This window comes from Hyaena hyaena, unplaced genomic scaffold (genome assembly GCF_003009895.1).
Source record: "Hyaena hyaena isolate Hyena2069 unplaced genomic scaffold, ASM300989v1 scaffold_727, whole genome shotgun sequence".
Classification (NCBI taxonomy): Eukaryota; Metazoa; Chordata; class Mammalia; order Carnivora; family Hyaenidae; genus Hyaena; species Hyaena hyaena.
In genome coordinates this window covers 260743-286034 of record NW_024081359.1, presented here as the reverse complement: position 1 = coordinate 286034, position 25292 = coordinate 260743, and the positions used below count along the sequence as shown (strand labels likewise).

At 38.8% G+C, this 25292-nt stretch overlaps 1 protein-coding gene across 5 annotated transcripts in view; it reads right to left on the bottom strand.

Moving 5' to 3' along the window:
- The window catches only part of CDIN1 (CDAN1 interacting nuclease 1), a 208575-nt gene extending 184133 nt beyond the window's left edge, over window positions 1-24442 (bottom strand). The window contains exon 1 of one of the 5 annotated variants that reach the window (XM_039217964.1): window positions 24403-24442. Coding sequence is in view for 1 of the 5 variants with exons in the window: in XM_039217960.1 (XP_039073891.1) it covers window positions 24083-24183 (101 nt within the window). In the remaining 4 variants the exon portion in view is untranslated. Of the gene's footprint in view, window positions 1-24082 lie in introns of all 5 variants that reach the window. The other 4 variants (XM_039217960.1, XM_039217963.1, XM_039217961.1 and 1 more) reach the window with 4 other exon arrangements.
- Window positions 24443-25292: the final 850 nt, after the last annotated feature.

The window sequence follows — 25292 nt, the reverse complement described above, 5'->3', positions numbered from 1 at the left end:
TCTCGGAAAAACCAGCATCAAGGTTATCACTGTGACTTCCTATCAGCAGAGGAGGCGGATGGAATTCTGGAACATGGGTAAGATAAGACTCATGTCAAAAAAAAAAAAAAAAAAAAAAAGTCCTGTCCTCAAGCAAGCTAATGAAGCAAGTGATAAGCTAGGGTCAAATTCCCACTTCTACAATCAAAACTTATCACAGGAGCCCTTGAAAAGGGAGTGCATCTGTCACATGTTAATGACTTCAAGCCGTTCACTGAACTTCTAGGTGTATAGGAAAACTTAAAAGCACTTCACAACTCCTTGTGGGTATAATTAGCCTGTTGCAATTGTTGGCAATTCTCATCCTGGGACTTTAAAAGGTCACTCCACTCTTTAAGATACCAAATTTGGAGTCACTCTCCCTTCTGGACAGATTAAGCACACCCTACAATTAGTATGCAGCTGCACCTGTTGCAAAGCTTTTTTCTTCAGTGATGTAAATGGGGATAGTCAACAACATTCTACATTCTTGAGGGATTATTAGACCTTGGAAACCAAGCTATGAACGAATCTGGTGTCTGTTGTTGAGGTGATGAATGGTGGTCACACCCTGACCACATGCAGAAGCCATGATCTTTACTCTTTATAGACAATCCCAGCTAGCATAGACCCCACATTGACTTGACCCCCCCATCTTGTAAGCAGTCAACGTGCAACCTGGTATTTAACAGAACTATGTTGATGATCTAGTTGAGTTTCTATACAGAACATAGAGAACCCAAAAAAATTGTTTTTAAAATTTCAACTAACTAATAGAGTATCACTAGTCTATCTCAACTCTATTAACTCATGGTAAAAGAAAAATGCTGCGGGTCACATAAGGAGGAGAATCTATTTAATAAGGTTTGTGGCTCAAAGCTGCAAATTCTCCCTTAATTGATTAATCCTTTACGAAAATGTTCTACACATTTCATAAGTTGTCATTGATAGTAATTTCACTGCTATAATACAAAATAACAGTACAGATATTTGAAGGACACAGCTTTTAGTGGAAATATATTTTGAAAAGAGACATTAATTTAAAAAACACATTCATAAAGTTCTGAGAAAATACAATATAACTGTTAGTAAACAGTCCTTGAGGGAAGTATTAAACATAAAGCCATTAATTACCTTCTTCCTTCCTTCCTTTCTTGCTTCTTTCCTTTTTTAATGAAAGAGAAGTAAAGAGGACAGGGCTTCAATGCCCCCTTTCTTTTCAAGCAACATAAATCACTGATATTTTCCACTAAATCAGTAAAAAATGATTCTTTGCTAACCAATACATGTGGCCATGTAAACAAATATAAAGCCTTCTTAAATTAGGGATATTGTGTTTTATAAATATATTAGGCAAAGCTCCTTATCATCACCATACAACACAGCATCATATATACTTACGTATTTTTCTCCCAAGTATAATTTCATTTCAAAACATAACTGGAAGTTTACAAAGCGGGGAAAAACTTTTTTTTTTCAAAACAGTTCTACTACATTATTGTTAAGCAGGTACACTTTCTTCTGTGTGTGTTAAATTATGTGTACAAATACTTTCAAAGGCTGACTGAAATAGTAACATAAAAATTAAAGCAGTGAGACTATTTCAAAATTAGCATTCCAACTCAAATCCAGCTAGCAGGATTACATTCCTGCCATTCTCCTCCAAAAAGTATTTTTCCTGATATTTACTTTACAATAAATATATTTATTAGTGAAAATATCTCCCAAAGAGAGACATATATGTATATGTATATCTATACTTTTATACACACACACACACACACACACACACACACACATACTTTTATATAGCTCTCCTTTTAAAAGTCATTCAACTAAATCATGGAATTGCCAATTGTTTTAGTTTTGTTGTTGGGCCTATATCGTAATCAAATTTAGAAAACTATAAATTATATTTAAATTTATTATTTACAAGCAATTAATTATAAAAAACAGCCAGGTGGCTTTCATTACATAAATTACTGTTAATGACAGAGACCTCCTGCTGCTACTGTATTTAGCATTTTCATGTGTCAAGTGCACAGAGCGCTGTGTAACTACCCACTTCAGGACGGAAGAACTGATTGCTGAAGCACACGGTGGGCTGCCTAAGTTTAGCTCAGCCCCCAATGAGTTGTCTGAGTCCCCCAAATTCTCAAGGTTTTGACAGTGTTTGCTACAGGAACTTGCCTTGTAATAATATTTGCTGAAACAGCCTTAAAACCAGACACATAATTACCAGGCATCAAATAATGTTTAATGACACTTAGCCAAAGTCCTGTTGCTATGATTTAAACATGACCAAAAAATGTTCAATCATTCCTCACCAAACCAAGTAAAGGATTTACTAATGTCTCACAAATGCAGCTTTTAAAATGAGGTTTGACATGTTTCCTCCCACCGTGAAACTGTGCAAAAGGAACAGACAATAACTCTCTTTTCAGGGCTCTGACTCCCTATGTTTTTAGCCTTTTATAAAAGTGACTGTACAGTAGGTGTAATTCCCTTCCCAAGAGGATGAGGACTTTGACCGCCTTATTCAGAAGTAAAGCAGGAGTTTCAATGATGTAACAGGAGAAAAGGACCTCTTACTGTTACTCCGAAATAAATGCAATCCTTGGACAAATAAAACCCCCATACCAACCACAAATAGAAAATAAAAATAAAGGAAAAATTTCATCATATTTCAAACTCAAACTCAACCAGAGGCCTACACACGCAATTCTGTCCCCCTCCACCACTACCACTGGAGAAAGGAGTTTTATGAAAATGCGTCTTAAGCTGTAGGATGAAATTCTGAATTACTAGAGTCCCTGTTTCCTAAAGAAAAAAATTTTTTTTAATTAGCTGAAAATCCCATGGGAGCTACTTCTCTGGTATTCAAGGACTGGCTAGTTAGTAGTTATCAACTCTTCACTTTTCTTCTGATCTTAAAAAAAATCTCTGCCTTTTAGCAATTGTATCACTTACTAACAACCACCAGGGAAGTAGGTGATGGAAGGGACTGGGACAAAATAGAAATGTCTTTAGCTTCTTAGTAGTTAGTTAATCTACATTTGAAGAGCACAGGGAATAGGAGGGTACAAAATAATGGCGAGTGGTTTAAGGAAAGAGAGTCAACACACTTGTCCAGTATGGGAATAAAGTAACAAAATGGACTCTTGCAGCAAGCAGACAAGAACTACTTCATTCCCATTTTTGGCCAAAATAATCATCCTGGAAAAGAAGTGAGGTTTGTACATTCATCATCAAGGATGCTGTCTTTACTCAAAATAGAACTTATCTGTAGGTATCACTTTAGAACCACTTACAAGCCACAAAAGGAAGCCAACTTCATAGTCACAGCTCGTATCTTACCCAAACACAGAGTGGCCCCCAGTCTAGAAACAGACATACCTCTATAATAGACACTATAATAAAGAGTTTGTTCATGAAAAACAATTATGTTTCCAGACCTTGTGGTCACCTTAGAGCACCTGCTCCCTTATTTACCAAACCTACTGATGTGTGCCTGTCTCCAAATACCAGATCCATTCCCCAAGTCTGTCACTACTAAAGATATTTAAAAGACTGAGCCATAAGCTCTAAAAATACATGCTACCATGGAACCCCAGAAGGACCCCAGCCATCATTAGAGGATGTGTGGCCAGTAGGAAACAATATTCATCAAGCAGTTTTTTTTTTTAACAAGTCATTACTTGGTAGTTGTAATACATGAGAGGGAAGAGGCCAAGTTCAGTGATACGTGGTCCTTAAAGGAGCGAAGTGCAAGCCAAGAGACAGAGTGGCTAATAGCCTGGCAGGTGCTGGGGGACACTACCTACTGAAACTGAACGCTCTGAAGCATTCATGAGTACGTATGGTTAAAAAAGAAATTCACACTCTGATTTCACACGCCTTTTATTATTACACAGTAAGTTTCAATAATATAACAAGATTTTTCATGTTCTTCTAGTCTAAACTAGGAAAAACAACTTTATCACCACAAGTAGGAAATAAATTTGAGAGCTGTGTATCAATAACAGGCTGAGTGTTTTGGTGTATGATGTAAGCAAATGGTTTGGTGATGCTGTGTTCAGGGCATGGTAATGATGAGTTTTCGGAGGGAAGTCTAGAAAAGCCAGTCTGCAGTGTCGACTATTTTTGTGATGCTGGAGTGCTCTGCAGTGGCGGAGCTCATTGGCACTGGGTACCAAGAAGGCCATGAAGATTTTACTCAAAGGCTTTCTTAGGACTTCTATTCCCAGGGAAGGCCCAAAACCAAAGGCACAATGGAGACTGTTAAGATAAAACATCTTAATGTGGAGAGGAAGTTGAAGACTTTCTACTTTGGAAATTGCCATAATATGTCAGACATTATGGCAGGTTGAGTAAATCGAAAGAGAGCCCTCCAGAAACAACATAGGCAGTTCATGGGGTGAATACCCTGTGGCTGCCCAGCTGTAAATCCGCTAACGTGAAAGTTCAGTGGGGCTTAAAAATAGGGGGCAGATGACTTCAGGGGGCCCAATTTTGCAGAAGGATCATGCCAAAAACCACAAAGGCACCTATTTCACACCACCTAGGTTTGTAAGGATAGTATTAGTCTCCATCTGAATTATATGAGCTACATGGCTGAGATTATGAGGAAAAAATGGAGGACAGGAAAAATAAAAAGGCCAAATCTCTGATTACAAATCGGCCTTGATTCCAGCCATGGCAGTTTCACACAAAGACCCCCTTTCAGTCCAAGTTACGCTGTGCTGGGGGTAGACGACTTCAACATGGCACCTAGTGTCAACCCTAATGAAATCCCAGTTGGTAAGGCCATTCCTACTCTAAAAGGGAAACTACTCCTTACACTACTTCACCATAATGCATGTCTGAGTGACTACTGAAAAGAAACTTTTGATTATCTGGGACATCAAAACATTGTAGCATTGCTTCCTAAAAAAATAGAAATTATGTTGAACCATGTAGCAAATGACCAGTCTCTCAAGAATAAAAGTCAACAGCTGAGTGAGAATTAATTGAAACAGAGGTATAGGTGGGGGTAGAGGTGGGGAGACAAAAATAAAAATGGATCCAAAACTCTATCTACCGATGTTAATAGGCCAGAATTCTTCCAGAATCGAATTTATTTCACTCAGTTTTACACCAAAGTTTTATAAACTATGAAAACCATATTAGATGGAAACCAGAGCACCACTACCAGCTCTTTTGGCATAAATGGCACCACAGTTAGTTTCGTTTGCACGTGGCTGCAGATTTTCATATCACCACCAAAGTACTCGGTTAACATCCAAGTTTCTACTAAACCAAGCCATAAACAAATCTTCAGCTAAAAAGCTCTGTCTACCCTTCTATAATCTGTTACCTGGAAAAAAAAAAAAAGCAGAAGGTCTCTCTAGCCACCTAATCACCATATCAATGACACATGCCACAAGAGAGAAGCACTAGTTTATTTGATTGATCATGGTAGATAAACTCCAAATAACAGAGAAATTAACAAATGCTTGACATTTGCTCAACATCCATTATTCTGACACTGCTTTCAGAATTTCAAAGCCTGGGAGTATGCTTAATCAACATTCATATTCCCTAGTGAGCTACAGGCACCATATTGCACCCCGCCTTCGTACTGATGAAAACTGCATATTGGCCATTTCCAAAATGTTCTGGGACTCCACACAGGGCCCCTTTTCTCTCTTGTTCCTGCTCTGCAGTTTTCTTTTAAACACTTCCAAGACAAAAGCATCTGCCAGTTTTTCTCTCTAGGGATGTATGCAAAATGAACTTAACAGTTTTAAGGCAGGAGTAACCCTCACATCTAAATTCATTCATAGGACAGAAAAGGGCCTAAGAGGCCTCTCCAGGGACAAAACCCTGCTGAAATTCTCCCCACACACAACAGTGGGAGCTTTATAAAATCTAAGTCCAGACAATTTCCAATTCAAATGCCCAACATAGCATGACCTTTGTCAGATCTCTGAGCCCAAGATGCACCCATGATTTTTTATTCTAACCAGCACAGACATTAGACAGGGCACTACTGCTAAGCAGGAGGTTCAATATTTGCATGCTCTTCTATTGTGAAAATGTAACAGTGACAGCACTGTGTCAAATTCTTTTCCCTCTAGAACTTTAACTCCATAGGAGAGGCATGGCTGACAGATGACTCCCCAACATCTGTGTTACGTACACCGCACAGCTGAGGGGCCCGGATCACTGTCACAACATCGCAGGGATGACCCGTGCCTTGCGTATGCCTTCTTCTCACCCCTGCCCACCCCGACAAACACACAGACAAATGTCTATGACACAAATCGCGCAACTTTTAACAAAATGTAAAAATGGCAAGACACATTAACATAATTTATAGTCATTAAGCTGTTCACGTAGCAGCTCAACATATGTTGTATAAATGTCCTATGCCGAATAATTTATCAGATCTGACACAGTGCACATCATATTGTTTTATTTAATACACTTACTAAAATTTCATGGATCAAACATCACTTCTGAAAGCACAGAGAAAGCACTAGAAAATATTTATTCATCTCCCGTGATTTATTTTGATTACCCTTACAGCTACATGATAAAGTGGAACTCACAAAATTACAAGGTTAAGGTTTACACTGCCATTGCTTCATCTACTAAAATATAACAAATGGCTCCATGTCTGTTATATTTTACTTTCATTTAGTGTTAAGTAGTACACTAGGCTAAGCACTTAGCTGCCTCCTGAATATTTTAATATTTTTAAATAGGACTTAAACATCCTGACCCAGAGAGTGGGAAACAATTTTAGGAAAGAATAGCAAGTCCTTTATATGGTACGTGACTGAATGGTACTGGCCAAAATGAAGAAAACACACTTTGAGGTTATCTCTTCCTCAAAAGAGATCATACGAATCACCACTGGCCCACATTAGAAAGTTAGTAGCAATTCACTGGCTGTACAAAGAACCACAAAACAGTACTAGGCTCTCAAGGAAGGAGGTGGAAGACAAAACCACAGCAAAACACATGGCTCCTAACCTCGAGGAATTCACAATCCATCAAATAGAAAGCAAAAGATAAGAATTATATATTCCAACTGAACAGGTAAAAGTAACTACAAGGGTCAAAGAAAAAAAATTCTTAGTGGATCTAAACCAATATTCAAATATTCGAAGATCAAAAAAGGCAGGGAGGGACCAGAAGAGAGAGAGGGGGGAGTAGACATTGGCACTTATGACTATTATTCATCAATTTTCCTTTAAAATGTTTCATCTGGAGACAGGTCTCCCAGACAAGGAAGATGAGATGAAAAAGAGGATATAAAGATCAGAAATGGGAGATGAGAGCCTAAAGTCGAAAAGGCCAATGTAGCTCTTCAAGAAAAACACAGATGTTTGTTGGCCTGACCATTTTTGAAAGAACCATTAAAAACTTGATCAGATCCACTGCCTTGGGAAAGAACGCTAAGAGGGGGGAAAAAAAAAACCAACTCTGTTTCCATTTCCAGTGAACTATTTGGCTTAAAATGTAGTAGAAGTGAGTTGAAGACAAGAAAGAGATCTTTCTCAAGAACTAAGTTTCTTTTTCCGTTTCCGAGTGAGAATCGTCCCAAGAAATCTACAAAATAATCATCTTCCCACGAGGATCACTCTCAGGTACCCAAAGAGCTGCCATCTGTTTCAAGGTGTAGATACTGCAGTCCAGAAGCAAGGCTGAAGCTTCTCAAGAACTTTGCCTTTTACCGTCATGTGACAGAAGAGCTGACAGTCAATGAGATACTTCATGTGCAGCAGAAAACCACGAAGCCATATTACATTGTATTACAAGTCAGGCAGCAGAGTGACTTTAGATGAATAACAGGTTACTGTAAAAATACTGAAGGGTCTATCATGCTGCACCCTCAGAAAGGAAAGATAAAGACTATGAAGTCAAATAGAGTTCAGTATAAAAACAGTAAAGTTCCAATCTCCCGAAAGAAAAGAACTAATAATAGGAAAATAATCTTGCTCAGTTTAATGCATGATGATAATGGCACCCGAGAAATCATTGGCAAAGAACAATTTAACCCTTGCAGCTTTATGTCAGAGCAAAACCACTTTACCCATATTGAAGGGTTTATCCGAAGATGAGCCTCAGCATTAACAGACGGCCTTTAGAACGGGGGTGGGGGGAGTCATGCATCAAAAAAATTCAACAAGAGTTAATTGAGCGCACTGAAGAAAAGAACGACGGGTTTGAGCGTTGCAAATTCTTGCTGGGACCCCTATCATCACCATCACTCTGGCATTTTATTTCTAGACAAGAAATATATTTTACCTTTCTGAGATTATTTTCTGGTTACAAGCCAACCATTATGAACCTTTCAGTGAATCACTGAATAGGGCACTTAAAGGGATAAACAATTATAAAAATAACTCTGTCACAAGTGCATACATTTTATTTTATTTAGTGATGTAATAAGCTTAGGGGCATATATCAGGTCCAAAATGGTCTTGGTCATTAATTTAAGCAATAAATCATAGGTCTTGCCAACAGTGACGGCAAACAGATGCTAACAAGGAAATGTATTATTTAATATTGCCATGTGTTATAAAAATGTAAGTGTGTTTAAGACATGTCTTAAATTTTTATAATAATATGCATTTAATACATTACTGTTTTGACACATGCAGGAATCAGATTTATAGGTCCCATTCCGTAGCTTCTTCTTCTGTGAACGTGAGAGCATATTCTAGATTTTTTTTTTAAACAAGAGGGGAAACCCTTAAAGTGCATGCTTGCAACAATATCTAATTGGTTGTCTTGCTGTTTTGTAGTAAATAATGTCAACACTGAAACTCATTAAAAAGGAATGAATCTACACACTTCGCCAGAATATAAAAATAGAACATTTCAAAATTACAATTTTTAAAGACACATTATAGTTTAGTATAGTATAGTAAGAAGTATAAGAGCACAATTTTTAAAGAAACATTATAATGCAAGAAGTATAAGAGCACTCTTTAATCAAGTTGGCAACGATTTTTTTCATTCATTGTGAGCTGTTCTGCCTGACACCAGACTAAAATATACCAACTTGATTAATGAGTGAAGTTCAACTTTAAAAAATGTGGAAGCAACTAGGTAAGAAAAATCTTACTTTATATATTCATGCAAAAATCCTAAAAAACAGTATCTCAAAATACAAGCTAATCTAAAATTGAATCTCTCTATCCAAATTATGCTTAACTGTAATATTCCCCTTCTAATATTTCCTTTCTGATCAGAAGGCTCACATCTCTTACCAGCAGGTTCAACCCTCCTAGAGAAAGGGCTTGTGAGCAAAGGAGGGAAGTGGGGCTTAAGGAACTAATCAAAAGCCACTTTTTTAAAAAATGAGCTTTTTTACATCAACAAGATGCCAACTCCGCTAAAAGCATTTTTTTTGTTTGCGCGTTATTTTGTCTGAGTGTCCTTTTCCATCAACTCTGCCAATTGCCGGCATGGTCCTCCCCCTTCCTTACGTAGGCAAGAGTCCATGCTTTAGAACCCTTGAAGGAGCAGCGCTTGGAGTATGGAAACTAAATTTTCTTCATTAAATCTACTGAAGCAGATATTAAAAATGCATTTAATATACTGGCGATGGTCGGTGGGCACCGCTGACTGTGACAGGCCGGTTACTGATGATGTGCCGTCAGATGGCCTTCTCAGCAGGCGCCTGGGTCTCAGGCTGCTGAAGGACAGCAATATCTTCCCTTGTGTGTAAGCTCTATTCATCTCCCAAGTATTTACTAAATCACAGGCCTCTGCACACATAGCCCACGTTTCAGCGTCTGCTAACAAATGATGGATGGCCTCGTCGATTCATTATGTCCTGAAAGCATGGCTTCCTGCCACTCCAATCATCAAACCTCAGTGCTTCAGAGCTGATCAGTCCCGGGGAATATATTTTGCAGGCTCGATTAAAAGAGTAGAAGTTCTTTCCGTTAGAGTCTCTGACACTCTCCCCCAACTGTTTGCTGCTTCTACCAATTATTTGGGCAGAATATTCATTAAGTGTTCAGACAGTATACCATGGACAGGTTTTTTTTTTCTGATGTTTGCTACGGTGTGATTTACCTATGACAAAACAGTTGAGGTGTTTAATAGTGAAATTTATGTTCTAAAACAATTTTCCTTTTATGTACAGCACAAAAAAACCTTAAAAGTATTTTTATCATATAATATTCTAATGTAAATGCATTAATGGATGCATCTCAAAGAAACTTTCAAGGGAATAACGAGTCTGTAAATCATCTAAACCTTTTAAGACAATAATTCATGAGTTCTCTTAATTATAATCTAGATAAAGGTACAAACTACTTAAAAATTCTTCCAACAGTTCCAAAGTTAAGATAACAAGAGTTCAACTTGTCAAAGAAAGAAACCTCTTAAAAGAAGATATATTTTCATTTCCAAGGTTATATATGCCAGTTGGCTTTTCTTTAAGCCATAAGAACATTTTTATTTTTAGCTACAGCTTATCTATGGAACAGAAAATAATAGCACACTCATACCTTTCACTCAGAAACATTAAACTTTATAAATAAACAGAAGAACTTACCACAACTAAACAGACAGCTGAGCTTTGAGGAGATGGGTAGTGTTAAAGAGCTAAACAATTTGCAATTAAAAAGCTCCTGAAAACACTAAAAATTAAAAATTAAAAAAAAAAAAGTGCCATACTCCCATTTAGCCAATAGCTAGGTAGGCTCTGAAGTACCTACAATCAGCATAAGCTCTGCCATTCACCTCGACCTTGACCTCAAGATTAAGCTCACTTTTATTGCGCACAAAGGTCACCTGTATTAGGTCAAAATTCAAAGTCCCTTGTCAGAAAAGGTTGATATATTCCAACCTTTCCTTCTCCATGCATCAAATTTTTCATGGTAAAGTCATATTCAGCAGACAGTATATTCAGCAATTTATTGTGCCATTGTAATACAGAGCAGAATACAATTGTCCAAAAAGCTATAACATGAATAAAATATTTTTCATGACAATGTACCAGATCTAGACTCCTTACACACCTTCAACGGATGAAATAAAAACTAACCAAGTCTTGTTTTCACACTCCACAAGAGTTACAAGGCATTAGCCTCAAAATACAATCCATAGTGTAATTATGACTTTTCGATTATCTTCAGCTACAGGCGCTATTTTTCAGACTATCATTCAAATTGTTAAGTATTATTATTATTTTTTTAAAACACAGTTTTAAACCAGTTTTAATATTTTTATTCCAATCTGACCTGAGTAGCTTAAGTGAAGTATGAAGTAGGTCTAAACCTAAAAGCCTCTCTTTGACCTAGAACCTAGAAGATATGCTCTATAATAAACAGAATAAGAAAAGGCAGGGGAAGAATTACTATCTTGCCCAACTCATTATTATTGCAACGATATGATCAGCAGAACTGCACAAATAAGATAAATTAAGCAAATTCTTTGCAGGCAGCATTCTAGAATACATTGTAATTAATAATAACCAAAGCCTTAAAGGGACAATAAATCTATTTTCTTTAAAAAGTTTATGCAATTTCTTTGTGTTTACCACAAGGTCTTTTTATAATCAGTATTAGTAGCATGAACAGATTTTAGGACTGTTTAAAAAACACTCATTCTTCAAATTTATTAATACCTACATTAAATGCTAAAATCAATGTTTACACTCATGTTAGGATCTGGGGCATCCCACAAAACCTCCATGTCCTGGAACACTTACACCTGAACTCACAGCATTACTGGGCTGAGGCTACTTCGTGGTGGTGGAAGCCTACCTCCAAAGCTGGTATTCATCCTATTATCCTTCATAAATTCATAACCATCTTGCTATCAAGGTGAAGCAGAAGTAAAAGAGATTCCAGAATTTGTGAGGTGATACTGAGGCGTCATGAGACAAGAAAATACTTCAAAATTCTCAGGTTTTAACATTGTCACTTATTCTAGGAGGAAGGGGAATCAACCGGAACTTAGATATCCTCATTTGTCGTCCCGAAAAATATCACATCTTGGTTGCTAGTATCATCTAAAGACTTTACTGTAATTTGCTAAAAGTAGGTTTCCTATTATCCTGGGGGTAAATGAAAAACACTTGGGAAACTTGGAAAATAAAGGGGCTGGCTTTAGGCAAAATGTTTTCGGTTCTGATGTCCTGAGTCTAATTATTATAAGCATAAATTCCATCAGAATGAGCATCTTTTGCTCAATAATGGTAACAATAACAGCAGCAGCAAAAATTTATTCAGCGCAGTATCAGGAACTATGCTACTCATTTTGTATGTACTGTCTCAGGTTCACAAGAATCCTATTTTATAAATAAGGCACCAAGAGGTGAAGAAAGTTCCCCAAGGTCACCTAGCAAGTAAGTCATGAAGCCAGAATTCATATGGCTGTTTCTAGAACAAAGTTCTTTAAGCCAATTTATAAAACTGCCTTTACAACAAGAAACTGAACCGCCTCCTGGCGTTCCCAATAATGGGTTTTGCCTCCTATCGATTCATAAAATAATTAACCATAATCAAAGAGAGCTAATAAACCACCCAAGGTCAAGCACAGGCTATGACCACTCTGCCAAACTCAATACCACCTGGCCAGCCCACTCATGTGGGCTTGTCCCCACACAGAATTTCCTATCATTCTAAAATGCACATATTCTTGCCTAATGTTATTGATTTTATTATCCATTTGTTTTAGCTGTACACTGTCCTATTATTTTATTACTGACACCTTCAACGTAGGAAAAAAACACATTTGAGCATGTGATAATTGAGTTTTTATAAAGTTGTACAAAATCAAATTATAATCAACTGGGTATCTTTCCACTGTTTTTCAATATAATTATAGAGATGCTTTATTTTATATACATATATACTGGAGTAACTGCCAATTGAAGATGTAACAACGAAGCTTGAAGTTCCTCAAAAAAAAATAACTTCTGACATGATAAACCCTCAGGCATACCATTTGAGCATTTCCGAATTCTTACAGAGGACAAAGAATCACTCTAATATCCCTATATTTAGCTAATTCATCTATTTTGAAAGAGATCAAGTTTCCTTAACTGAGCCATACATATATGACTTTTTTTCCCTTTTTAACCAAGCAGCGTTTTCTTCAGGTGAATTCAATCCTATGTCCATTATACTATGTATCACAATACCAACAATATAGTAGGTACAGCTAAGGCTTAGAATTCTAGTTCCCACAGTATGGTAGGGAAAAAATATATGTATCCTTTCTTTGTACAAAAAGAAGGAGAAGGGAGGATAGACCAACAAAAATATTATGAGAATAAATGAAACACATATGTAAGTATTTTGAGCCCTTATTAGGAAAAAAGCTATATATAAAAAAGCAAACAGAATAAACTGGGTTAAAAAAAATTCTGGAAAAGACATGCTACAGGATCATAATGTGCAATGCAAAAGTCTCAAATTGGTGCTAGCAGGCAGTGGTACGAGGAGCCTAAGAAATGCCTTTGGTGGCAGTGGGTGGAGCCCAGGTTTGTCACACGTTAGCCAATTTCTGTGGTGTAAACACTCCCACTGTGGCTGATTTTAAGCTACTGATGTGAGGTCACAGTTTGTAGAATGGGGAAAAGATACTTATAATCAGCTCTCACAAGCTGGAAAGAGCTAGCTCCAGCACCCACTGGCCGGAGGCCAAATTCAGCCCACAGACTTGTTCTGTTTGGCCAGGAAACCATTGGCCCACAGTGTTTTAAAAAAATTCCAACAAATTGACAACATTTAAAACTCAGAATATTTTTTTCTAAAAAGTGAGAGATAGAGCTGCTTTCTAGAGAATAAAAGACTCGGCGGCACTGGGCCCACATTGCCGCGCAGCCAGATGGCTGGCATAAGGTTGCGGCTGCCATGCTAGTGCACACAACTGTCCCTTCCCTGTGCCGCAGTCTCAACCGGGCCAGCTTCATTCATTCTCTCCTTGCGGATACCTGCCTCTCCCCTCCACAGATGGGAGTCTGAGATCTAGTTAGAGAGCATGAAGGGAGCTTTGCCTCCAGAGGTGGAACTTTGTTCAAATCACCCACTGGGTGGCCCCCCTCCCTTGGTTTCTGCATACAAGGCATTAAGCAATTTGACTAGATGATGATCTCCAACCACTATCTCAACCCAACTTGCTGCAAGTCACTGAGTCTAAAGTAATAAGAGAGGTATACAGGTCCCTCTGAAGAAACTTTTGTGATTAGCACAGGCAGAGTCTCAAACAGGCCCTCCAAAGTACAAACAAAAATTCAAAATGTTAGAAGTTGATGGATAAATGTATTTTATCTTTATATATGTATTTTAGTTGGCCTCAGGAAATAAGAATCTAGATTATGTTAACCTCACCAGTTAAGAAATGATATTTGTGAGCTATTTGTTACATCTAGACTGTAAGAGTCTGTGGGGTTTTTTAATGCTATACAATGAAGAGTCTCTCACATCCCCGGTCCATTTACTATCTTAGCTAAATGGGGCTTGAAGTGCAAGTTAATTTCAAATTTTATTAGCTTTCCTTACCAATATTATCAGCAAAAACAAAGAGCAATGTAATATACCTTGAGCAAAAGATGATATCCGCTTGGAAGAGTTATAGACAGAAACAAAAAATTGAAAAAAATAAATAGCCAGTCTAATTTCACACGTGACTGTAAGAAGATGCTTTTAAATTACACCTTACTCTCCCATATCCCATCTACCAAGAAGGCTACCCATATAAAGAGCCTCACTGCCCTGCTAGTCTTAAACACCATCTTGTAAGTTCTAGAATCTAAGGAGACTAAGGTGTTGGCACCGGCATGAGTAATGAACCACAGAGAGATTTCACTCTGTGTTTCAGTTCACCCTAGCACTACAGCTAGGTACCCAGAGCATTCTGAGATTAAACATACCAATCTTGGACACTCGGAAAGTGATCACAAATATCTATGACAAACATAATTCATAACTTTACTGAGTAGAAATCTGAATGTTTCACACCACTAGGCTGATTTGACGAAGAGCAAGTCAACTAGCTAATAGGTGAGCTTAACCAAACACCTGCAGTACAAAGCTTTAGACCTTTGCCATCCTCTCTGGTGCTGGCTGCATATTTGGGGATTTTCAGCAGTCATTAAGTAACAACCCTTGTAAGTATCAAGGGTCTGCTATGTCTTCTATTTCCTAGAGCAGGATAAATAAAAGAGTAGAGTTCATATCTCATCCTTTCTTGAGTCTGGAGGAAAGGACAGGTCTCAACAATGATAAAAATAAATATATGAGAAATATAGGAGTTATGTTAGAGTGGGGGGGGCAATTTACCATGTATTTTAAAGTCTTAGTCTTGTATTTAACTACAGCACCCAGGACAATCTTAGGAAAAGCCCAAGCTTCAGACAGAATCGCTCCAATTAGCGGGACCAGCACCTGCTCAGGGAAAGGCCCAGCAAGTACTTATCTGACTGATTAATCAAGAGGCATGAATCCACTTATTTTTTCCTCTGTTTGTACTGCTTTTCTCTGACTCAAAATATTTATTCCTGTGGTCTAGCTGGTATTTCTCTAAGTTCAAAAGTCTTCAAACATTTTTAGGAACTGAATCTCAATATTTAACGTGCATGAAGAAAATAAGTCCTAAGATATTTTAACATTTTCCTTTGGATAGAAAATTATAGAGCTTTCCATTATCTCAACGATGTGTTTATCAGGTGACAATGTGAATAACAACCTAGGTCAAAACACACACACACACACACACACACACACACACACACACACACAAACAAAAACAAAAACAAAAACCCAAACTTGATTCACTGTCCTGAAACCAGAAGGAACAGAAAATTTCACCCCTCAGTCAAGAGAAAGCCCTAGAAAAAGCTGACATGGTCAATCTCATGACTCTGGCAAGAAGGAAGCTTTGAGGTGTGAAGGAGAACTAGTAACTCTTCAGTGTTATCAAGATGCTTCCTGAAGGGTCAGGATAGAAAGAAAGAGGAAAGAAAAGTAGAGGCAAGGATTAGTCGCCCAAAGTGGACAGTAGGGGGTGGACTCTTGAGCAGCCATGTACTGTCTGTAATACATGAAGCACAGACAGCCCCATGCGGACCTTAAAACCCCTGGAGCGAACCATCCTAGATCCTAGATCCAGCTGTCTGTTCTGTTTCCCTAAGAAAGAGAGACTCATCATTCAGTTAGAAGCTGCACCCCAGCACCTTTACTGTGTCCACTGCATACCAGCTCATGGTATAAGCAATCTGACAGCAAAAAGAGAGAAAGAGAAAGATGCATTTAATTAAACATCTGAAAACATTTCCTTTCAAGAAAAAGACAAATGAAAATAAAGGAAAAAAAATTATTTTTGCAAATTTATTCTTTACCCATCTCCCAAATGATTTTCATACCAGTGCATTAGTTTTCTATTTTAAGGTCACTTTTCATAATCATTCTGGACAAGTATTGGTATACTGGTTGTTTTGTTTTTAAGGAAAATTCAAGCAACATGGCAAAACTGCACAAAATGTGTAATAAAAACATACTGGTTTTTTCAGTCAACATTTGCTGAAAATCAAATAATAAAATATTATTACTCTATACATCTATTGAACATTTTTCTCCTAGGGAGATATATAATTCCTCTTTATTGTATCAGTAAACATCCTGATATGAGTTATTACTTAGTAGACTAAAAAGTCTGATGCCTGAATATAGACATTAAAATGAAGTCGATAATCTAATAACATGAAAATTTCCCCCCTCAAACTAATAAGAAATAGAGCCAGCATGTAGGTTCTCCTCAAAATAACATTATCTGAGTTTTGCTCCAAATACTCCTTTGTAGGAAATTCAAGTTCATCTCACTTTTGCAACCATGCAAATCCAAGAAGGCACAAATATCTCAGCAAAGCACAAGGTGCCACAAACTTAATAAAATGATCTTCCTGATGAGTCTTTAAAGCTAGGCTACAACGCGACAACAAAATAAAACCCTGAAATCTTATGAAATAAAAAATCTTGTTTTGAAAGATGACTAAGGGGCGCCTGGGTAGCTCAGTCAAGTTAAACGTCTGACTCCTGATTTCAGCCCTGGTCATGATCTCACAGTTCATGGGTTTGAGTCCCGTGTTGGGTTCCACATTGGCAGAACAAAGCCTCCTTGGGAATCTTTCTCTCTATCCTTCCCGTGCTCTCTCTCTTCCTCTCTCTCTCTCAAAGCAAATAAATAAAATTTAAAAGATGACCAAAGGAAATACACGAAATAATCATATTCGTTTCTTAGGCCCATTTTTTAGACGAATTTCTTCTCTAATTTGCACTAGTGATCAATACAGAAATACTCCTAGGTATGTTTCCTAAGTATATGAGTACTATTTCTGAAGTTCATGGAAATTAGTCCTATTTCCTTAGCTAAACCACCAAAAGAATTTCCAGCTCAATAAAAGACTGACTTTTTCTCCCTTTACAAGCTATTCTCAGTCATTATTCTGGAACTCAGGTTCACCACAACATTATCAGAAGAATAGAAAATTGACCACAAATTGAGAACCAACTATCAAATGAGAGAACAAGGCAAACAGGAATAATATTCCAACTTAAGTAAACCAGTATTAATTATAGACTGCCATGGTGCTACTATAATTCTTAAAAATCAGTACATCTGGATTCAAAGTTTTTTCTTTCTTTTTTTTTTAAATTTTTTTTAATGTTTATTTCTGAGAGAGAGTGAGAGAGAGAGAGAGAGACAAGGTGAACAGGGGAGGGTCAAAGAGAGAGGGAGACACAGAATCTAAAGCAGGCTCCAGGCTCTGAGCTAGCTGTCAGCACAGAGTCCGACACGGGGCTCGAACCTACGAGCCGTGAGATCATGACCTGAGCTGAAGTTGGACGCTTAACCGACTGAGCCACGCAGGCACCCCATTTCTTTCTTTTTTTTTTTTAAATGGCATTATATACTACTATGAAAGACTTAAGAAAAGTTTCTGATATCTGGGCCATATTCAACTACTGATTAAATCCATGTGTTCAGAGCTAGACAGTTAACTGATCCCTATCAAAATGAAATTTTGTTTTAAAAGGTTAAAGGCATCTCTTCTTCTGTAAGCTACCTACTAAATTCTAATAATAACAATAATCACATTTACCATCCATTAAATACCTACCAGAATGTCTACACTATGCGAAGTGTTTTACATGCCATATTTTACTTAATCCTCCCCACAGCTTTAAAGGGACTGAATGGCGAGAAGCAATACACAGAGTAAGAGGAAAATCTGGAGCCAGACTCTGTCTGGGTTTAAATCCTACATCTTCTACATCTCCACAATGGATCTCCATCCCTTCTTTTATAGATGAGGCAACTGTGAAGAGGCAAAGCCAAGTCAATCCCCCAGGAAGCAACAGTGGAATGCAAGGTCCCTATGGAAAAAGAGGATGCCTTAAAAGGCAGCACTGGGGGTGGGTGACATTATTCAAAAAAGGATGACTGTAGTCAATGGTAGCACCAAATTAAACTAAGCCACCCTACACAAATATAAAACTTAAGTAAAATTAGGCTTGTCCCAAGAATGTCCCTCTGCTACTCCCCTCATGACTAGACTGGATCCTGGGTCCACCATCAAGAACCACCCTGGCAAACACACAGGAGAACCAGCCTTTACTCAAGTTCTCAGAGGAAGTAAAGATCCCAAGAAAATGAACTAACTCTATTGGTTTAAATACAGGGAGCCCAGGCAAACAAGCTTTTCATTACTCCTTTGGAGATTTCTCTAGGAACAGCCTCACATGAATGACTGGTTGCCTATACTGTGACCCAAGAGTGGGAAAACAACAGATGTTGTGGGGCCAAGACAAAAATCATACTTAAGAACGAGGAAGGCACTCTTAGAAACACCTGAACTGCTATCCTTAAGGGAAAAGATAAGGCAGTAAGGCAGAGATCTATAGTATCAAGAGTTTGACTTATGACTTGTTTGTATAGGCATAAATAGCAGCCAAATAACTAATAAAAAAGAAGGGAACTCAGGGCAAAATTAAACGTGTGCCAAAGGGCCTAGTTTACTAGCAAAAGAATTTCCAACAAGGGTATATCTCCTCTAAGAAACCCACTTGATTAAACATACGTGCACTAAATGATGTTCCACAAATCCTTTGGTTTCTAACATTCTGTGAATAATTTATAGCTATTGGATGTGTCTTAAACTCTTTCCTCAGACTACAAGTTATTCAAACATAATTACTACACTGTCCTGTTTTCTACAAAACATTCACATAGTGCCACAGACATAGTGAGCACACAGTGAATTATTACAGACTAAACGCCGTAAGAGGCGAATGAACTACAGGTAACAGTGAAAATCATGAGCTGACTGTGGGATGGACTGTTTCACATGAAATGGTGGTAGTAGAGGATATTAGTTAAAAGAGTATTCCAATAAGAGAAAGAGAAAATCACCACTAGGCAAATACTAGTAATAACTGTTTCAAGCAAGAACCATTGATGGATGCTAATCTCAACAAAAAAGTATGCTGTGATACATCAGGAAAGTGAATTTTGGAGTTGTACAATTTTAGACATCACAAAGTCCTATCCCTTCATTTTAAATTGGAGGACTGTAAGAACAAAGTAGTTAAGGGGTCTGCCCAGGCTCAACACAGTGACTTGTAAAGGCATAAATCTGTAATTTCAGGGAAAACAGATAAGTCATGGATAAGTGAGGCTAGCAAACAGAAGCCACAGTGGGGGGGGGGGGGGGGGGGGGTGGGAGAAGAAATTAAACTACATGTTTATCGTTGGGCATATAATAAAATAAATATCAGCTAGACAGATTAAGTAATTAAGAATAACAGGGGTGCCTGGGTGGCTCAGTCAGTAAAGCATCTGACTTCGGCTGTCATGACCTCGTGGTTTGTGAGTTCAAGCCCCACATGGGGCTCTGCAGAGCTTGCTTGGGATTCTCTCTCTCTCTTTGTCTCTTTCTCTGTCCCTCTCCCAACTCGTTTGCACTCTCTCTCTCTCTCTCTCAAAATAAATAAATAAACTTAAAAAAAAAAAAAAGATTAAGAAAGAAAGCCATAAAGAATCTAGAAGAAAATTTAGGTGAAGAATTAGTTTCCATATCTTAGGACAGTGCAGGACTTCCTCTGAATAAAAAAAAAAAAAAAAAAAAAGCATAAATTTAAAGTTAAGCATATAAAAAACAGAATATTTAAAAGAAAACAAGTGGAAAATATCTGCAACAAATATTACATATAAAGGATCAACATCCTTAATATATGCAGATCACTAAACAATGACAAATCAATAAACAGTATTAGCAAACCCTCCAATATAAAACTAGGCAGAGGACAGAGGACATCAGGCAGGTAATTCAAGAAGAAAATTAAATGGTAGGTAAACAATTGGGGAAATAGATAGTCCATTATATTAAAAAATGCAAATTACAAAATGTCACTCTTGATCTTTCACATTAAAGATTAAATAATGCCTCTCTTCACTGCTGGCCAAAGTTGCGGAGCCAGATAGTCCCATGAGCTGCCAGTAATAGGATTAGTAGAATCATTTTGATAGTAACACACCAAAATCCTTCAAAACATACATATTCTTTGATTTGAAATAGCTCATGGTTGTCAAAGTGTGGTCAATGGACTCCTCAAGGCCCTGAGACCCTCTCAGGGGTCTATAAAGTCAAAACTATTGTTTTATGGAAATAATAAGACATGATTTGCCTTTTCCTCTGTGTGAAATTTGCATGGATTGTGCAAAACCAATGGTAGGTATGCACAACTCAAGGCCAGGCAAACTATTCTAGGGGTCATTAGAAATTTCCCTGCCACACACTTGCAGGGCAAAAAAATAAAAATAAAAAGGCCAGCTTCACCTGAGAATATCTTCAGATTCACTTATTATTAATTTTATTAAATCTCAATCTTTGAATACATATCCTTTTAACATTCTGTATGATAAAATAACAAGTTGGTTAAACATCTGACTTTGGCTCAGGTCATGATCTCATGGTTCCTTGAGTTCAAGCCCTGTGTCAGTCTCTACTGTCAGCACTGAGCCTCCTTCGGATCCTCTGTGCTCCCCCTCCCACTACTCACCCCTACACCACTGGTTCTCTCTCTCTCTCAAAATAAATAAATATACTTTAAAAAAAAATACAAAGTACATCTACTGCATACTGAAATATGATGCGTGACTCAAGGGAGAACACTTACATGATTGAGAGCTGAACTAGCTGCTTTTTCCATGGGACACCATTTATACTTGAATGAGCAATGAACAAAGTATAGTGATTCAGATGTGGGTATCTAGAAAATATTTTCTCACAGTGGGGATATTAACAAATATGATTTTTTGATATTGTATAATGAAAGGTGACAACATATGGAAGATTTGCATGACTCACAGCCAACATTTTGCAAACAAAACACACACGGATGACAAAAGTAATGCATGGGTGAAAGATCCACTCAAAGTTCAAGACAGGCCAATGGACTGCAATATCTATTGATACTGGATATCCATTGAGAGTGAAAAGCTCCATGATATGGTTTCACCTTCTACACTGCAATTAATCTTTAAGAAAATATTACTTGTTAGGTTGTATGTAGTAACAAAAATATCTAAAATTATCTAAAAATTCTATTACATTACTCTTATCTTTTCCAATTACATTTATCTGGGGCCAGGGTTTCTTCATATTCCTTAATCAAAATAATGTATTACAACAGGTTGAATGCAGAAGCAGATGTCTTCCTTCTACTTAGGCAACCACTAAAGAGACGTGCAAAAGTGTAAAACAATGCCATTTTCTCACTACTTTTTTTGACACGATGGTTGATTTTTGTTTTGCTTTGTGTGTGTGTGTGTGTTTTTAATTGATTGATTTTGAGAGACAGAGAGAGTGCAAGCAGGAGAGGGTCAGAGAGAGAGGGACAATCTCAAGCTGGCTTGGTGCTGTCAGTCCAGAGCCCACAAGGGCGGGGGGGGGGCTGGGGGGGGGTCAGTCCCACTAAACTGTGAGATCATGACCTGAGCTGAAATCAAGAGTCCAACGCTTAACCAACTAAGCCACCCAGGTGCCCCACCAATGACTGTAAAACAGTGCCATAATGAAAATTATGAAGCCAACTCCAAAGTCACGCTGTGTATAGAATCCCACCCATGCTGCTGAATGACCCTTTAATTCCTTTGCAGAGTAGTAGCAACAGACTCTCTAAATAAAGTTTCCAGTGGAAGAAGAGTTATTTATTCCCCGAATGGTATTTGGGAAAAATGACAATTATTTGGCCACATCATGAATAAGAATAAAAAAAAAAAAAAAAAGAGCATCAGAGAATAGGCATGGTGCCCTAAACTGAGGGCACCTGTCATCAGGTACTTCATAATTCCTTCGTAAGCCTAAGGGGAGGCTACCTCTTATGGAGAAGACTGGAAAAAAAGAGAGAAAGAGGTGAGGAAAAAGAGGAGAAGAAAGAAAAGCAAAAATACAGTAGTAATATAAGAACATAAGGAGAACAGAAAATCAAAATGCATGCTTTCCCTTAAAACTGCCCAGAAAAATCTACCTATTTCCCTAGCTAACTAGCCTTCACCCATTCCACTGTTCATTGGCAGAGCTGACAGAGTTAATGAAAGATAATTAAATTCAAATTGGTCAGTTTTGTTCCTTGTTAGCAAGTCTGATAAAAAAAATCTTAAAACTATGAAAGGAGAAATATTTCCTTTAATTATACCTGAATAATATTAAAAGTAAATTCCTTCAGGGGCGCCTGGGTGGCTTAGTCGGTTAAGCGTCCGACTTTCGCTTAGGTCATGATCTCGCGGTTCGTGGGTTCAAGCCCCGCGTCGGGCTCTGTGCTGACTGCCAGCTCAGAGCCTGGAGCCTGTTTCAAAGTCTGTGACTCCCTCTCTCTCTGACCCTCCCCTGCTCATGCTGTCTCTCTCTCTCTCCTAGAAATAAATAAAACATTAAAAAAAAAAAAAAAGTAAATTCCTTCATTTTACAGATTAGGAAAACTGAGTCTTTCAAAAAAAAACCTGAGGTCATAAAAGACCTTTAATTTACTCTTCAATCTGTACTTTATTAATACCAATGATCCAACAATCTCTCGTTCTTCAAGAAAATATTTCTCTGATGGTATCTGTTTCTGAGCTACAGCTCAAGCCCAGAGAGGCTCTCCATTAGGGGTTAATCATGCTCAGTGCCACACACACACACACACACAAAAATGGTACAAATTTGGACTTGGTTTCCAATCAGAAGAAAAGTAAACAAACATGCTATACTCTAACTCGGCCAAAATATAATAACTTCATTTTCCTAGACTGGTTCTTTGTGTAATGTCTGGGCCTCGGTGCACACATCTTTAAAATGAGCTAAGTCTATAATATATAGTTCCTAACGTCCCTTCTTAGAAAGTTGGATAATCTTCAAATCACCAACAACAGACGAGTTCTGGGGAGGTGGGAAGTATGAAATACACCTGGAATGTGTATATACATGGCTGTTGAAACGTCCAGTGTTGCCCCAAGAGTGGAATCCCTAGAGCGTCAGTCTCTGACTGGACTGAGAATGACTGAGATCGATTAACTGCTTTAGGGTCAAAGGTGAACAGGAGGAGGCCCCTTCAGGCCTGGGGTCCCTTGTTTGTTTCCAGGGACCAAGTGAAAAGGCTCCTCCATTTCCTCCTTCTGAATCTACAATTTGTAGTTCCACTTTGAGAGGGCCCTGCCACCATCATTCATTCCTAGCATCTGTCAATTAACCACTAGACACTTATGAGGCACCTACTATGTGCACCCATCACCTAGAACACAGCAAGTTTTCCATAAACATGAATGGACTTAAATTTAATTTCATGGCCTTGGAAGGCTACCAGGGATTCATCCATTTAAGAGTCTCTTCTGGAAGACTGTGAAAGAAGAAACCTCTTCACATCCCTGACCTCCTAACACCAGACACTCTTGTTCCTCCCCGCTCATGTGTGACACGTGGCTCCTGAGCGCTGGCTGGGACGCCCAGACACAGCCGCTGCAGGCAAAGGGCTAAAGGGCTGTGCGAGTGGAGACGGACACTTACCTGGGGAACCTCTGCTTCAGCTTCCTCAGGCTCTGCCTGGTAGGCGGCACAGACACTAGACACTGGGCTATCTCGTCGTACTGGGCTTTGGTCAGTATCATGTTGGGCCAGGGACTGGGAAGTGGCGGGGACAAGGAAAAAACACCCTGGGCTCCAGCAGCCTTGGTGCCGGGAGACGAGGGGTGGGCACACCGTGGCACGGCGCCGGGTCCTAGTCGTTTTGGGCTTGCTCCTATATCCCTTTTACCACTAGCTGCCCAGACCAGGCTTCACACTGCAGCGCGGCGTCGGGGGGCGGGCTGTAGACCCGAGTGCCCTACCTTGGCTTTCTGAGCAGCCGCAATGGGCCCCGCCGAAGACAACCGGCCGCCATGTTACTTAAGGGCAAAACAACCAGGAAGTAGTGCCGCCAGCAGAGGCGGCGCTTAGGTCGCCGCCGGCTGGCGTCCTGGCTGCGCCCACCTGGGAGCAACCTGGGCTTTCGCGCAGCGCCCGCTCTCCCAGGTGCCAGAAGTCAGCGAGCCTTAGCGCACAGACCAGGCGGCAGAACACACGGGTACCATATCCACGATCTTTATGCTTGAGCTCCGGAAAGCGACTGCTAGGGCGCGCGATTTGAATACGCTGCCAAACGCGCCCGTTTAGCGCAGCTCCAATCCAAGACGCCTACAAAGAAAGCCGTCTTCAGTCCGCTAAAGTCTCTCCGCGCTCTGCGACCCTGAGCCTGGCAGTTAAACCCGCTCGGATGGCTGTGACCTACAGCCTGGCTCGTGTTGAGGGAAGTCCGGCAACTGCTGCTGCTCCCGTGGAAGGGACTTTTGGTTCATGTTGGAAAACAGTAGAAAACAAATCCGACATCGTCAAACAGCCCATAGTAAAGAGTATCCCTCTCACTCCCTAGAGTTAGGTACTTAGGGACTGAAATCAGTTCTTAATCCGTTTTTGTATTCTGAGCTCTCAGAAAATAGTAGGCTCTCCAGAAATGAGTCATTGAATGGATTACTGTTCTTTAGGTGCTGTGATAGGATCTCAGGCCTCCTGAGGCAGTTTATTAGGACATCAGCCCCTCCTTTCATTCCTTTTTAAAAATCTCTTTGGTTTTTAGGAGGCCATGTGTTTCTTTTCAAATTGTAACATTTTAAGCGAATGAAAGAAAAAGTGTTTCCATTTTAAAGAATGTACTAATTTTTTTTTTTTAATCTGGAGTAAG